The 17,481-nt window shown below is 40.0% G+C and overlaps 1 protein-coding gene across 2 annotated transcripts in view; it reads left to right on the plus strand.

Moving 5' to 3' along the window:
* SPTBN1 (spectrin beta, non-erythrocytic 1) overlaps window positions 1-17,481 on the plus strand; it is a 177,671-nt gene that overhangs the window by 34,782 nt on the left and 125,408 nt on the right. For both annotated transcript variants that reach the window (XM_081157102.1, XM_081157103.1), the window contains exon 2: window positions 15,773-15,967. In XM_081157102.1, the coding sequence (XP_081013228.1) occupies window positions 15,820-15,967 (148 nt within the window). In that variant the 5' untranslated portion in view covers window positions 15,773-15,819. The remainder of the gene's footprint in view (window positions 1-15,772; window positions 15,968-17,481) is intronic.

Below are 17,481 nucleotides of genomic sequence, written 5' to 3' on the forward strand. Positions count from 1 at the left end.
TGTAGGCACAGTGTTCGGTACGACTGATAATTCCTAATGCTAAGTGTATCCATTAAGGGTAACTTAAACCAATTAAGTGCTAACCTGGCTGGACAGTACGGTGTGTGTAGGTCTGTGGTCTCTAAAAAGAGGGTTGGACCAGGCGAACTCTAAGTTGGTCTGTCCTAAGCACTTCGTGTCTGAAGCTTTGTCTAAAATGCCCTCCTTAGCTGTGCACTGGAGGGCAATCCCTGGAGGGTGTAACCTGGCTTGCCCTCACTGGGTACCCTTGGGACACTCCACCTTGGGGATAAAGCCTCTGAGGACAGGAGAGCACAAAGGAGGGGGTCTGGGGAGTTGTGACTGAAGAGGAAGCTGAGATATAGAGCAACTTGTGTGCGTAGAGACTTTTCTTGAGAAAAGTTTGATTACATTTTTGATAAGTTATTTACAGTTCCCGGAAAATTTGTAATGCAGGTGATTATTAGCATATTTTGGAAGGTTTGATAGAAAAACATTCACATTGTAAAGCAAGACTAGATTAAAGGGCTTTGGTTCATTTCTAAACCTGCTGTTTATTTTTGTAATGTGACAGTATCTGTTTCCAAATGTAAAAACTTAGAGAAATGAAGAAAAGAAAAATACGTGTTTTTTTTTTCCAGGATGTCAGTCAGAGAGCTCACTCATCCCTTATCTGAAATACTCACTGGTCTCTGAAGTGACCCCATCCCCCTAGTGTGAGACTATGGCCGTGATGGGGAAGCTGGTGATTTTCTGCTCTCTGGCCCAGAAGGCCTCACCCCTGCTATCGTCTTGTTAGGGGCCAGTTACAAAGACCTAAGGAATGCAGGCCAAACTGGGCAGCCGGCATCAGTTTAGCACTTTGGGATGATTAGGCTGACACCCTGGTCTGACTTTACCTGCTCACCCCTCCTCTGTGAGCAGTTGGTTTACATTTGAGACGCCTTCTCCTGACGTTGCTGTCTATTTCTGGCAACAGAGGCACAGCAGAGATGGAGGATACCTCCTGCCATTGAGAGGAAGGGAAATAAATATCCACTTCAGAGCCCACGCTCTGAGGCTGAGCTGTGTGCGCATGGGTGACAGCTCCCTGCCTGCCTTTCCGCAAGGCTCTGTACACAGAGAAAGATCAACGGACTTAGCCTGAAGTCAGACAGTGCTGTGTTAAGGAAAAATCTCTCCCAGTGCAAAACCAAGGGCAAAGTGACTTTGCTGGGGTTTTTTTCTTTTCCAGTTTTGGAATGTATGCTGAAAGTGAGGGACAGGGTTGGGGGGCTCCTCACCCCTCCTCTGTAAAGTCTGCTGAGCTGGTTAGCAGGAACTTTCTGGAACTTCTAGAGGGAGGTTCCTGGAGAGTGTGTGAGTGGTGAGCAGTCTGGTTGAAGAGGGCCAGCACTTGTTGGCTTTGTCCTCAGTAAGAGTCAGGAGGGAACTCTGTACAGATTCCTGAGCTCATACCTCAGCCTGCCCGCCTGAGAGGAAAATGCACTTGAATCACTGCCATGTACCTACCTCTGCGGTCACAAGGCAAGGAGAGAGCTGATGGTCCCTGCCCGTGTAGCTGGCATCTTTCCCCTGGTACTGCAGAGGGGTTTTAACAACTGGGTACATTCATAGTCTTCCAGTCAGTGACCCCTAAGTTAAAACAAAAATCCTTTTGCTGTGTGGAGCTTACTCTGTTGAGGTTATTAATTTAAATTAAAAAAAAAAAAGACATTTTTGGATCCTGCTTATCTAGGCTCACCTGTCCCCAAGATTGGAGCCTCCATTCTAATGTACTGTACTCAGTTTCTTTGTATAGTCCATTTGGAGATATGAGGATGATTTCATGGAAACCCTGGATAAGCCATTGGCTGCCTTCCTGTTCTCAGAAGACTAGCCATAGTGTGAAGGGTCTCTTTGCTCATCTGGTTAATGCCTTTGCAATCAGAGCAAACTAAGGAGACTGACATCCTCCCTGTCATCCTCCTGCAGGCCCAGTGTGGGGCAAAGTGTGTTTTAGAGAAATCTGTTTGACATTGGCTGCCTACTCCTCCTAGAGGATCTGAGGGATTGAGCAGAATTTAAAAGTTTCCAAGACTCTGAGGCAAGAAATCATCATAAGCATGAAAATGGCCATCCTTGTAGGTCACCATTTTGATCCATGCTCTCTCATCACTAGTCTCACAAACAGGTCGTGTGTTTTTTTAAGTCTTTGAACATATCAACTCTCTTTGAGCAACATGGCAATATCAGAAACACATGCCCATCACCAAAAAGCAAAACCAATGTACTTATGGCTGAGAAACTACTAAATGCCTAATCTTCATCATTCTGTTGCTGAGTGTGGTTACAGGGAATGGCTTTCCCATCCTTTCTTGATGCTTCCAAATGTATTCAGTTTTTTCAGAAATATTTTGGTGCTGTCATGATATGCCTGTATAAAATGGATGAGATACAGACACTTCTGGGAACTGCATTTAAATCAGCCATATAACACAACAAATTCTATAGCTGATATGGTACATTGATTATTTGATTTGATTTGTCACCAGCTTATCTTCTGAGTATCCTCATTATGTCAGGACATAGCTGCAAAATGACTGATGCTGGATACGGGTGCATTGACTTTTAAGTACACTAGGTGGGACTGATGAGTTTGGATCCCTTCATTATACCAAAAATCTGATCAGGAAGTTCACAGAGTAATTTCTTAGGGAAACTGTTTAGAATGCAACCCCCCAAAATGAAGAAGCAAAGATAGGTTTTCATTTAAGTAGTATAAACAAAGGATGTGTGAAGCATGAGATGTTTTATCTTCTGATTTTCTGACTTTTTAAATAAAAACTTTCTGCATTTTCACGCCTATTTAGGTAACAGGAATGTCTCCACCTTTTGCAAAAGACAAAATCCCAGACTCAGTAATGTGCCTGGGTGACAGTGTGTCACACCAGCATAGGCAATATTTTCAAATTAAATTTTTTTTGAGTGGACGGGTGTTTTACTTGGTACCTTTATATTTTAAAAAGTGTACCATTGCCTAAAAAAATAATTGTTTTGATAAATATTTCCAATGGTGCACTTAATGTTTCCATCAAAATGTCAAAGCTGCTTTTAAAACTTTTCACCCATTTTTTAGTGGGGTTGTGAAACCCAATGAAAATGTTTATCAATGTTTGCAGAAGAATACTTGTGTTTTAAAGAGTATGCAAATATTTTAATATGAAAACACCCCAACAAAGAAAGGTTATAATTAAAGTAATAGAGATTCAGTTATAAATAGGAATGGAAAAGTTATTCTTATGAAACATCCTCTGAACCCCATCGAAGAGAGAGCATCATGCCTACCTTGGGAACCAAGTTTTGAGTACTGTAGAATGGTAAACATTGTGGTTAACCAAATCCTAGAGGCCTGTTAGTTGGAAGGGATCTTAGAATCCCTGCAGCCCAGCTTTCTGTACGGTTCTTGTTCCGCTCTGTGGCTGCCCTGTCAAATGGTACATCCCCACCCTGCAAGAACCTCTGGTAATACTGTGAACTCTCTGCTGTCTGGCCAGCCCTCAGCATTTTTGGAGAGCTCTGGTTGTTAGAAAGCTCATTCTAACCCTGAGTATGAATTTGTGGCTCTCTGCCTACCAAAGAGGCTGTGCCAGAGCCCACATGAGAACTCCTGAGGCCACTTAAAGATTGTTGCTCAGTGTCCCTTTAAGACTTTTCTCTCTGGAGGTGGGGGTGAGGTAGGGGTGAGACCTGGCTCCTGGGCTGGAAATCCAGGTGCCTTACAGACTGCCTGCCCCCTTCTGGACACTCTTGGGTTAGTCATTACCTGGGGTTTTCTAACAGTGAAGTCATCTAGGACTACACTACCTTCTGCTGGTGCTTCATATTGAGCTCACCACCTTTTCTGTGGACCTCTGTCAGTTTTCACCTTTTCTAACCTTGGGTAATTTAAAAATCTAAATGTAGGACTATATATATGTGTTCTTGAACAATTTTGACTCTCTTCTTGGTCCAGGGTCCTCTACTGTACGAAGTTTATTTTCTGAAGTAGTGAGGAAAGTACTGATGAGGCTTGGGCCCGGGGTTGTGCACCTGCCCCACCACCCTTTAATCTTTGAGTTGGCACCTGTTGAACATGGCTGTTCAGCCAACAATGAAAATTTGATTTGGGAATTTAGCCTCTGTAATTTAGAAATTTGAAGTTGCCACTTGAAGCTTTTCCTTTGCTCAGTGAAGGAAATTAAACATTCTAGTGTGGTAACTACAGTACCAAAAAAAAGTAAAATGTAGATAATTCTTGATCATTTGGGGGTTTATTTTAGTTTTTGTTTTTAACTATTTACAGCCTTCATTTGCACAGATTTACCACTGGATAAACTGGAAATTGTTTTCTTTTTGATACAGCAGATTTGGTGGGAAAAGTGCTTATAAAATACCCTTGAAAGATGAGAAAATTTTAAGCATAAAGTTTATTAATAAAATGCTTCCCTGTCTACTGTGTGCTGGGCATTGTATCTAGGGAATGCATTGATTTAAAATAAAAAGAGAGAAATGCCTACTCCTGGCTGGTGTGGCACAGTTGGGTGGGTGACGTCCCCTGCACCAAAAGGTTGCTGGTTTGATTCCCAGTCAGGGCACAAGCCCGTGTTGTAGGCTCAATCCTGGTAGGGGGCATGCAGGAGGCAGCTGATCGATGTTCTACTCTCACATCAGTGTTACTCTCTCCCTCTCCCTTTCTCTCTCTGTAAAAATCAATTTCAAAAAACACAAAACTTCAAAAAAAAGAAATGCTTAATAATTCATCAGGATTGTAGTATATAAGGTGAGATCATTTAACAAATAATCACACAGGTAATTATTTAAGAACTGTTAGTGCATGCTATGAAGAAAAGATACCATCAAGAGCACATAACAGAGGCCCTGGGCTGGGGGTGGGAGCTTTAAGAGAATCTAACTAGAGGAAGGCTGACCTGGTTCTCATGTTGTCCCAATCTTTAAAATCACAAGTTATTGAGAGATAGCAGTTCCATTACTAATGAGATTAAAAAGCCTTCCTTGATTATAAGAAATGTCACAAAAAACACCACTAAAATATCCAGCCACTGCTGGGGTGCCAACCCCTGATTTTCTCTCTGCACAAAACCATAGGAGGGTAACAGAATTTGTTTCTCTCCAGGTCTCTAAATTGCCCTACCATCCTTTAAATTCTTTAGTGTGTTGCAGAGTTGGACACACACAAAAAAGAGCAACTTCTTTGAAAGCACTTGGAGGCAGGAAAAACCAAGTGCATAGATATTTGGGGAAGTGGGTTTATTAATAACATATTTCAAGGAGATGAAAGTAGAGGCTTGATCTTGGTTAGGCAAAGAATTCAAAGATGCAGTTTCCAAAGTCACATCAACAGGGAGCTTTTGAAGAATTCAGAGTGGTCTGGATGTTCTAGTTTTTGTTCTTTTAAGCCTCTTTCCCCTGTTTGGAGAACAAGGAAAATTCCTGATTTCCTTTGCTCTTGAACCTGATTGAGCACTTCACCAGCTAAGACCTTTTGTCATTTTCGAATAATTTGAGCAGTAGAGTGGGAGCCAAGCACATCTGAGCTTCAGGCCCATGCCCCTGTGCTTTGAATAGGCTGTGCATTATCCTGTGCCTTTCTGAGAAGTTTGGTGAAATGCTGGGTTGTTGGCTCAGTTGGTTGGATTATGGTCTGGCCCTGTGGTAGATGTACTTGTGTCTGGTCACCTAGGATGAGTACGTGCTCCAAGTTATATATCAGATAGCTCCTGTGATGCTCAACTTACGGCAGTATTTTAAACTCTGGCTCATTTTTCTTGTATATCAGTGTTTAAATACAGAGAGGGGCAAAAGTAGGTTTACAGTTGTTTATATGGAAAATAATATAAGTAATAATATAAGAGTAAACTCTGACTTTTGTATTCTCAACTGTAAACCTACTTGTGCCCCACCCTGGGTTATGGAAAACCAAAGTGAATCCCCACATTTACTTTAGCTGATGTTTGTTTACCAAGTTTGATATCGAGCACTTTTGGAACCAAGCTTTTAAACAGTAATGTGCAGCATTTGAATGAATTCCAGCCTGATACATGGTAAAATTGTGTTTAAAATTTTTTTTCAAATTGATCAGGTTTAAACAAATTTTAGTAATAGAGGTTTGATTGTATTAAAATGGTAATTATTTGAATGGTTTTTCTGGAGTTGACTTCACTTCTCCTTTTTAGGTTCCGTAGGCCAACCTTTACTTGTGTTGTTTATTTGAAAGGTTACAGATTTCTAAGTAAGTTTGGGAAACATTTACCAAGCATACAAAGGGGGAAGGCGTGCTGCTGAAGCATTAACCCAAGCAATTGAAGTTGTTTGAACTGCTCTCTCAGAAAATTTAATAGTATTTAAACCTTTGGAAATTGGGAGATTATTAGAGAAACCTAGGATTTAGATCATTTTGCAAAGGGAAATGATTCTTAAAATATGACATACTAAGGTAAGTATGTTTATTCATCTCAAGTGATATTGTGAAATTAGTGATTATTCCATTCCTATCCAGATATGACCTGGCTTATTTTGCAACGTTGAAAATAAACTTATAAAAATTCATTCTTTGCTAAATGAAACTGAGTGAAGAGAAGGTTGCTCCTTATATAACAATGAGAATTTTACTGGGGTCCAGGATACATATTATTTAGGCAGAAAGAAGCATTGTGTTTTAGAGTTAGATTGTTCTGGAGTGACACTGTTCCTCCTGCCTACCATTTATTTCACAATTGTTTTTGAGCAGCTGCTATGGCTTAAGCTAGTGCTGGTAATATAAAGACGAGCAGAACAGAGAAGATCCTGGTTCTCATGGAGCTTAGTGTATGGGTGTGTGAGCCTAATTCATCATTTCATATAGTGTTGCTTTTCATTACTAGTTTACGTTTTTTCATTTGATCAATGCTCCAGGTATTTGAGATACAGATTTTTCTTGATAGATATGCAGAGAACTTAGGCACCCGGCTGCTCTAGGAGTAAAAGTTAGCTTCCCATATAGAAAGCACGTTATTTCTCCTCTGTTGTTCAGGCACACACGATACTGATTTATGCAATTTTACAAAAAATAAGGCAGTGAAATACCAAACTCACTGAAAATTCAGGGTCAGCATTTTGGTAGCAATGCCATGAAATCTCTATTGTAAAGTAATTTAAAACTATCAGGAAGTAAGGGAAAGACCAAAATGGTTGTCGGCCATAAGATCAGTGCTAGATCTGTGTTGAGTTAATGATTTCAAGTTTTGCTTCTCCCTCTAAGGAGAACAAAAACAAGGACGGTCTTTAACTGTCAGGTATGTGCAGATAGCCATGTACTTAGAATAATTTTTTAAAATTTTTGTTTGATTCAGGGTAGGTTATTTTGAGATTTATAGGTAGACATTGGAAAAGCTTAGTTTTCTCTCAAAATCCGTTTTCAAAGTAAATCTAGTTTTAAAATACTTTATGGCTTGCAGATTTATATTTAGAATCTAGATTGCATCATACGGGGAGGGAAAAGAAAGAAGATACTTTGTTGAAAATTTTAATGTACAAATAGTAAATGAGGATAAATGAGTATGCAGAATATTAAGAATTTTCATTAAAGGCATTCAGAAATAAGTCTGTTCAGTATTTTACTGTTCTTTGTACAGTTTACACTAAAACAGAGGGACATGCCCTGTTATTCCCCCTACATTATACTCTTTCTTATTGTAGAAATGTAGTCTTGGTCATACTGTGTAATATAAATTCTTAAGCCATAAAGATTAATTCTTTTTAATAGGTTATTTTAAAATAAAATGGATTATGATCAGTAAATTTTTCTCTAGTGAGATCTTTAAAAATAATTTTCTTTATAGTAAGGATTAATTTTTCTCCTCCAAACAGTAGATCCCGGTGTAACCTGCCCATGTTAAAAATAAAAATTTGTTCCTAGAGCTTTGTTCATAAAACTAGAACCAGCCTTCCAGTGGCATCTTTTATCTGTCTAAGGAAGAGTCTGTTTCTGAATATTGGAAATGAAGGTGTCTTAGTCCATTTGGGATGCTATAACAGAAAATACCTATTTTCTCATTTAATTAAGAATGTTGAGTCCATTAGATATTTTTCTCCTATGGACCACTATTGAAGTTATTGTGCCTTAAAATGTAGGCTAAGTTATTCATTTAAAGCATGGGCTTTGGAGTCATACACATTTGTTAAATCCTCTTGGCTTCCTCATTTCCTTGCCAAGTTACCACAGAAATCCTTAGTTTATTCATCTGTAAAATAAGGCTTATAATACCTACCTCAGAAGGTTGCTGGGGAGGACTGAATAAAAAAGCACCATGCCTGCATTAAAGTAAACTAGCAAGAAAGTTAAGTTATTTATAATAGTATTAGAGTTTTCTTGGGTGTTAAACTCGTGAATTCTCTGCATTTTAAAGATTAGATTGAGTTCTGGTTCTGGGCTCAGTGGTGATAAAGATATTATAGATGTGGGGCTGATAGCAGTGTGACTTGATTCAGGTGTTTAATTCTTAGGTAGGCCCCAGTTTCCACATTTTATTAATTAAGATAGAAAACAAAACAAGTTGGTTGAAACCTCAGATATGCCAATAATCCTAATAAATGTAAATGGATTATAGTTGCCACCTAAATGACAGAGACTCTTAAATTGGATTTTTAAAATAAGAGGCATACCTATGTATGTCAGACTGACGAATCTCAGAGGGAAAGTGTGGGTGGGTGGGGAGAAATTAACCAAAGAATTTATATGCATATATGCATAAGCCAAGGACACAGGCAATAGTATGGTGAGGGACTGGGGAGGGGGGTGGGGGCAGGGTAGAAGAGGTCAATGGGGAGAAAAAGGGACATCTGTAATATTTTGAACAATTTAATTAATTAATTAATTAAAAATAAGAGACATACCTAAAACAAAATGACTCAAGAAGGTGAAATAAGAGAATGGAAAAAAATATACTAGGCACATATTATTATCAATAAAAGTAGAATTAGTGTGTGATTGGGAGAAAACAGGATATTTTATAATGTTAACAACCTACCAAGAAGATAAAATAATTACAATTTTGTATGTATTTAGGGAATTATAAGGAAAATCTGATAAATTCGTGATCGTGGTGGGAGATTTTAACATATTCTGTTACTGATAAATGAGACATAAAAAAGTTAGTATAGAGTATTTGAATACCACCTTTGCTAACGAGGTTTAATTATTAAGTCTCAGAAGGCCCTTCTCTCTCAAAATGGTCTGATTTTAGGATTTTTGGCCAGTTTGTACAGCTGCGTCATGCTTTTTGTACAGTCTAGGTGTTCCTGTAAAACTGCAAGCAACCTGGATAATTTTAAAAGTGAATGATACTGTTAAATAGTAACCTTCAAGGCCGAAAGTTCTTCTGAAGGAAAGGGTTTATTGAGCCATATGCTGCCAGAAAAAGAACCAGGTCCTGGGGTGTGCAGTCTAAACCACCAGCAGCAGGGCTAGATGGAGAAGACAAACACGTGTGCTATCCTGGTATTAATGGGCTCTTTTATACAGTGAGTTTGGGGAAGAAAGATGGAAACTGTTTCTAAAGACTTTACCTTGCTATAGATAAGGGGGGATGGGAGAAGGTGAAGCGGGGCCAGTTCTGGCATAGGTGTATAGTGTGTAAGGAAGGAGTGTTTGCTACTATTGTACTGTTTATGGGCCATAGTTAGGAAAGTTCAGGCAGAGGCATCCATCTGGTGGTTGGCTATTCTCTAGGTAACAGCAGAAATAGCCATGTCTTGTTTGTGAGCAGAGAACTTGGAATGTCTAGGATGGAATTTTGGGCCTTTATGTGGGGCTAGCTCCATGAACATAAGTAACAGTAAGTTAGCCAAGCTTATTCATCGTTCTGGTTCTAGGTGTGGTTTCTTGCAGAGTCTTCTTTATTGGCTGTTTCATAGAAGCTGCAGGGTGCCGTGGCAAGCAGATTGCAAACAAGGTATGCCTCCTCCCTTGCTGTCCAGCCTAGTCAAGAGGGTGGAGGCAGAACTCTGTCAGGTCTGTTTCTGGAAAGTTTCAGTCACAAAGTTTCGTCCCTTAAAGTCCCTGAGCAGAACTTTTTTTGTGTGTGTGTGTGTGTGTGCAGGTAACACACCAGCAGTCCAGTGTGTGCTTTTTTAAGTCTTTTATGAGTAAAGTGGGAGGGTTTTAAGTGTCTGCAGAACATTTGAGTCTGTGGATTTTTCCAAAGAAATTGTTAACATATGGTTTCCTTCTGAAAAAAAGAATTGGCAAATACTAGTCACCTTTTTAAAATTTTTATTTAATTTATTTGAGCCTTTAAATTAAGATTGGGTATTAGCGAAGTGTGTGTTTGTATATGTGTATTTATGTTCTCTATCTGTTGCTTTAATCTCTGAAATCTGAGTAGTTCTGACAAAAAATAAATTTGTTTCATAAATAAAAACTAAAGAAGGGTACTTAAATTTTAATATGTACGTGGAGAAGCACCTTATTAAATATGTGTTTGTGTTCATTAGCAGCCTTGTCTAAAATGTGGCTTCTTGAAAGCACAGTGTTTGCCAGGTCCACGTAGCTCAGAGGACCGTGTGTTTTGGGATCTGTGACAGACAGAGATAGTACCACAGTGGCGGCTTGAATTGACATCCCTTCTTCGGCTTCACCTTCCAGTCCTCAACCTACCAGTCTTTTACTCACCCAGCCAGCCCACAAATAAATAATTAGGAAGTACTTAATGTTTCTAGGAGTTGAGAGAGATAAAGACAGTGTGATGGGGACATGACCCCAGGAGTCTGTGTCCTATTGACAATAAGTCAATAGAAATTTAGTAATTATGAAACAGTCTTGTAATGATAAGCGATAGGTCAGAGGTATATAAAGTGTCTGGGAGGGAGTACCTATGCGGGCTATCTAAGGCTGTCTAATTTAGACCAGGTGGTGGTCAGTGGTTAGGTGATACTTCGGATAGGATTTGAGTAGAGAGCTTCTTTCAGGTAGTAGTTTTGGAGGTGAAACTAGGGCATGGTCTTTCCCTCAGGAGCTATAAAGAAGAGCTTGGAACAGGAATTGTGAGCTTAAGACAAGGATATTGCAAACAGGCTAGAGAACTGGGCAGGGCCCCTCATTTCTCTACAGAGGGCTCTGGCATTATTCTGAAGGCTTGCGGATCAATTTTGAAGGCATGGCCATTGGTAGGTTTTGGTCACAGGAATGAAATGATTAGAATGATACTTGAGAAAGTTCCCTCTGGTGGCAGTGTAGGGGAATGGATTAGAGGTTAAGTTAGAGGTGAGGCTCACAGTAAGAAACTATTGCTTGAGCTAACTCATTGGATTTTCAGGAGGTACAGCAACCATGGGGCCTGAATATGAGAGAAATGAGAGTGTCATTCAGTGAGGGAGTGATAGAGGAAAAACAGGGCTTGCAGGGAGGAATTATGTGTTTAGTTTTAGACACCAACTTGAGGATCCATAGGAAATTACTGCATTTAGCAGTCTAGGGAGCAGTAGTCAGCCCAGGGTAGGAGCCAAGGACCTGTGTAGGTAACATCACCCAGGGATTTTTGTAGAGTAACAGAAGAAGGCGGGGGAGAGAAGCTTGGAGATAAACTATCAAGAAAAAAACCTATGGTCTAATACCTGTGTGACATGGAAAATTGATTCGGAATCTTGGAAAGTAACAGAACAGATAAAGTCTTTTCTGTCTGGGCTTTGCCAGGTATTGACTTTCAGAATTTTAATCAATAAAGAGGACAGCTAATAGAATGCTCCAGTGTCTTTCCTGATGGTTATGACCTTGTGGTAGCATATGCCAGGGCTGTAGGAACCTCTTTGCCTCATAGGTCTAGGATAATCATTCCTCATCCATTTCTGTCTCGCTCTGCCAGTTGGAAGAAATAAAATCACTGTGTTCTTACTGAAACAGTAAATGATAAAGCTTTTGGAATTTCTTTGTATTTTTTTTGGAAAATTCTAGTTCATAGGACATAAGATTTAAAGAAGAGAAATTTGGCGGAGGAGGCTTGGCTTTTTTTTACATATTCCTTATTTTTACACACACATGAGATGAAGAAGAGAAGTGAAGGTAGGGATATACTTTTAACCATCTTCTCAAAACCAAGCCACAAAAAACATGGGTATTATCCATAACACACCCAGGATATTATTGGATTTTAGCCATTCAAGGATTTTTAAATGAATTCCTGCCATGGTGATCAAGTTAGATGGAATCTGGGCCATCACTGAGCCAGTAGTTAATGAGAACCCTTTTCTAGGAGAGAGGATTGTGTTTTCTTATGCCAGCCTTATGTAGTCCTAGTAAGATTTCCTAATGGCAGGACCATCAGGCAGAATTCCAAGGTGGCCAGACCCCCTCTCTTCTCTCCTAATCTTCCCACAGCCGTTTAAGAAGTACAGATTGCTTCACTGGCCCTTGGGACACATGGTAGCTGATAGCACCTTGGGAGAATCTAGCCCTTTATACACAACCTCCTGGGGACACCTATATGTGTGCCCTAAACTGCCTTCCCAGCTGGCACAGCCCTTGTTGAAATGGGTGGGAAGATAAGGATGTTTGTAGCACACTGGTTTTTCTGGACACCCCACGCCATGGGCACACTCACCCATTCATGCCCTTTCCTTGACTCTGACTGTTCCTTCACCTTTGGGTCACTTTGTTGTTGCTGTTGACTACCTAGGAGCACCCTTTCACCATTGTCCTGGTGGGGATGTGGGACGTTTTGCTTCTGACAGTGCCCTGAATATTAAAATGTCCCTGATATCCAAATTCTTAAACACTCGAGCGAAGCAATCAAATAAAAAGAATAACTTAATAGCATCAATGTTTCTTTTGTACACAGAGTAGTAAGAACTTCTGCTTCCCACTCTCCTCTTTGTCACGATTAAAAAGAATTCTTAGGGAAAAAAATGTACTTTCTCTGAAGGACTTGCTTTTAGCTTAAGGAAAGGATTAACACTTGCTTGTTGAGAAATTTGTGGGAAGTACTTGGTGATTTGGGGGCTAAATCGATGGCAGGGAAAGATTCATAAGGGGGAAAGGGTTGTAGTAGGGCGTACTCAGGAGTTAGATGTGGTGAAGTCCAGGCACAGGTTGGTAGCTGCCCTGCAGACTGAGGTGTGCTCTCAGTGGTCAGCAGGTGGCACCAAATAGCCAAAACAAATCTGGACTGAAGTGGTTAGATTTCACCTTGCGTTGGGTGAAATCACACTTTCTGTGCTTTCAGAAATTTGGTATTAATAGCACTTTCACATTTTCCCCCCTTAGAGATGGTATCCTCCAAGGCTGAATTTTATGAAAGTCTTTGGTATTGATCTAGTCAAGAAAATTAACCATTTCCAAGTTCAAATGACAGTCTCAGGTTTTGGGGTTTTTTTTGGGAAGAGAGTTATAACTGCATGCCAAGAGCAATTATAAGATCACTCAGTAGAATATACTTAACTGGCTTAGGTTTTGGAAACTTTTTTGTATTTTTATGAAATCTTATAAATACATTGCTAATGTAATTATTAAAATTACTGATAAATTTATGTTGTTGGGATTGATTATGTCTGCCTGGCAAGAATCCAGGATTTTACTCCCATCCAAGATGTTTCTGTTGGAGCAAAGATGGGTGACTATCTGAGTTACAGGTGTTTGGCTCAGTCATACGATGGACACAGTGTTTTTTCCTTAGGAATATGTAGGGTGTATTGGCGATGTTCTTGGATAGCTTGTGAGAAAACAGCTAATGACAAAAGGGCAGGCAGTTCTGTGCTTGTGCCACCAATAATTATACTGTTTAAGGTGGAGTTTGTTTGTTTCAGCTTAATTTATTTGCCGTGGAAACCTGGTTGCATGCTGGAACTTGAGAAAAGCTACATTTTAAGCACAGTAAGAGAAATGTTTCACTTCAACATATGTGGTTTATTTTCTTTGCATGGTGGCATCTGTGAGGAGACAAAATCAGCTCAAGTGATCATTTTGTTGTTGCTGGATGGCAGGCTGGTTTTATTAGTGCACAAGCTCTAGTGATTAGACCTGCTAATTCTAGTCTGTGTGCATATTCTTGGTGCACGGCAAATGAATGAGGCTTTCGCTAAATGAGCATCCATTTATTATTAAAATGTGATAATAAATCATTGAATCTTAAGATGGGGCATTGGGACAGGACTGGATGGGACATATTCCTACCCCTAACTTCTTAACTTACCTAGATAGCTTTGTATATAAAACATTCTGGAATTTAACTGCACCAGTAGGAATTAAGAGCTCATCCTTGCCTCCTGGATTGTGTTTTCCCTGCAGCACCAGGATTGATCTTTTAAAAACATACATCCAGTGGTGTCATTTATTAGCTTAAAGTCGTGCAGTACCTTCCATCACACTTAGGTTCACAGAGCCCTTTGTGGTCTGGCCCCACATACCCTTCCAACCTCATCTCCTTGTGTCTCCCCCTGCCCACGGGACAGACTCCAGACACACTGACCTCTTCATTCCTCCAAAAAGACGTGCTGTTTCTCAACATAGGGCCTTTACACAGCTGTTTGTTTTGCCTGGAATGCTATTCCTTTTGACCTGTTCCTTTTTGAGATCTCAGTTTAAATAAATACCTACTCCAAGAGGCCTCCCCTGACCACCAGATCTAAAATGTGTTCTCACTATCATATCACTCCACTTTTATTTTATTTTCTTTCAACTATCTTGCCTTTTCTTGTGTGCCTTTTATCTGGCTCCTCCTACTGAGATAAAAGCTTTACTAAAACCTGGTCCATATCTTGTTTACTATTATCTCTAGCAACTGGAACAGACTGAGCACTAGTAAGTCCTCAGTGCATTCTGGTTCAATGACTAAATAATAGCTGTATTGAAGGGAGAAGCTATATTCAAAGCTAACTGTATTTCTCAATTCTCTGAGGGTACTTTAATAAAGACAGCAGTGGGCCAAAAGTTGAGGCCTAGGTTCTTATTCACCACTTATCCCTGGAAAACACTGTGACCATGGGTGGATCCCTGGGGAGTGGGTATTGGTGTTGGTAGTAAGAATTTATAACAACACAGCAATATAAATAATTGCAGTCATTATTATCTACTATGCACCGGTACTGTCCTTGGTGTCATTCATTTACTATCTCATTTAATCTCGGGTACCAGCTTTCTAATATGTAGATGAGATGTTTAGATGAAATTATCTGATCTCTTATATAACATTTTCTGAATCTCCAGAAGTTAAAAGATTTTGGTTTATGGTGATACACAATAGGAATAAATGAATTCATTCAGAAGCCCCAAGTGGCTGTTCATCCAGTTCCGATAAAACTTTAAAATTGTGAAGTTTAGTGCTCGCTTCGGCAGCACACACACTAAAATTGGAATGATACAGAGATACATGAGCATGGCCCCTGTGCAAGTATGACACACAAATTTGTGATTCATTCCATATTTTTTAAAAAATTGTTAAGTTTAAACTTCAGAAATAAGGGAGAAAACTCATCCTTCGTTGGGCATCTATCATCTCATTCAGTCCTCTCAATGACCTGTAGAGTATCTTCTCTCTTGATGGTTGGGGAAACTGAGGCTCAGAGATGTTAAGTACCTTGGCCAAGGTCACACATGTGCTATGAGGCAGTGCTGAAGTTCAAAAGCACAGTTTTGATTGAATCCAGAGACCTGTTCTTGATATGTGTGAATTATTTTTCCTTCTCACCTTTATCCAGGTAGGTTTATGTAAGGACTCTACACCCTTTAGACCACTAATTAGATTTTTCCTTTTCTTTCTCACAGAACTCTAAGAAGGAGCTGATGTGGAGGAGCAGCTGAGACAGTTCAAGATGACGACCACAGTAGCCACAGACTATGACAACATTGAGATCCAACAGCAGTACAGCGATGTCAACAACCGCTGGGATGTGGACGACTGGGACAATGAGAACAGCTCTGCGAGGCTCTTCGAGCGGTCCCGCATCAAGGCTCTGGCAGGTAAGTCTCCTTCACAGCCCAGCCCTGAGGCCCAGGATGTGTTACAGTTCCTTTAAAATCATCCACCCTGTCTGTCTCCCTTACAAGGTTGGCTCACTTCCACTTAAACATGTCCCACAAGAGCAAGCTGACCATTTCGTAAGGTAACCAGTTCCACATTTGGAGAACTGTCACTCCCTGAGGCCAAAATGATTTAGAACATAGTGATTTTTATAGCAGTTTAGAAAGAGCTGCCCTGGAATTTTAAGAATTTGCTTATTTTTGATGCATCTTACATTTGAAAATAACGGAGCATAAATATACAAACTAACCTGTGTACTTGGTCTACCTGACCTCTTACAGTAGACTACTTACTTTGACCCAGGTTAGTTAGTATCACATGCCAGGGCTTTAAATATAAAAACCAATAGCTTAATCTTGTGAGGGCACATTTAAGGCTATAACAGGTAAGTTTGTTACCGATTCAGTAGAATTAGCAGGGACACATCCTTACTTAGTGATTTCTCACCCCCTTGTTCAGTTGACTACCTAAGACACACTTCACTGTGGGGTGGGGGAGTGTTTTGCCCTGAAATTGCCCTTTCATTTCTGTCACAATGAAAACTCAGCAGTACTTGAATATATGTAAACCAAGGGTAAGAGTGGAGTTTATGCAGTGCCTTGCATCTATATTTTGAGATTTCAAATAAAATGGTCTCCAAATGAGAAAAGTTGCTTTATGATTTTTTCCCCCTAATGTCTTTAATTATGACAAGTAAATCATAGTCATGACTTAATCAGGTGAGTTTACTATTAATTGTGAATATAGCTCACTCTTCTTTGTTGCCTTTACAGTGTAATCTAATTATGAGGCACATATAATTTAGAATCCTCTTGATTATAAGTAAAAGGAAACCTAACTCAAAGTGGTTTAAAAGGCAAAGAGAATTTATTGATCAAATAGTATACAAATTGGTTCTTAAGCAAGACTTAGTCCTGGGCTTAAGTGGTGTGACCAGAACCTAGTCTCTTCCTCCCACTTTTTGGCTTTACTTGCTAGTGCGGGTTTATTCTCAGGTAGGCTCTAGGGACCCTGTAGTCTCAAGGTAGCTGCCCCAGGTCCCAGATCTGTCTGTAAGGACATGTAGCAGGAAAAAAGCACCTCTGCTTCCCCAGTGCTTATACCATGGTCCTGGGATCAGTCTCACTGGCCTGATTGATCGTGGCTTGGGTTGCGTGCCTCTCAGAATCTCTCCCACTAGAATTAGAGAAGAGGATATGCTGACTGGTATCAGCTAATCAGGATCCACTCCTAGAGTCATGGGGGTTTGGGGGAGCTTGGGAGGGATCAGTCTCACCCAAACAGCCTGGCTAGAAAACTCAGAATATAACAGGGAGAAGGAAAAGGACCTCGGGGAGGCAGCCATGTAAATGCTCTGGGGAAATCATTCCGCTGCCTTAGGATAATTTGTTTCTTGAGTGGAAGTGATTTAAAGATCTTTCCTGAGCTTGCCTGATTTGAGGGCATAAATGAA

This window comes from Miniopterus schreibersii (genome assembly GCF_964146895.1).
Source record: "Miniopterus schreibersii genome assembly, chromosome: 13".
In the NCBI taxonomy this organism is placed as follows: domain Eukaryota; kingdom Metazoa; phylum Chordata; class Mammalia; order Chiroptera; family Miniopteridae; genus Miniopterus; species Miniopterus schreibersii.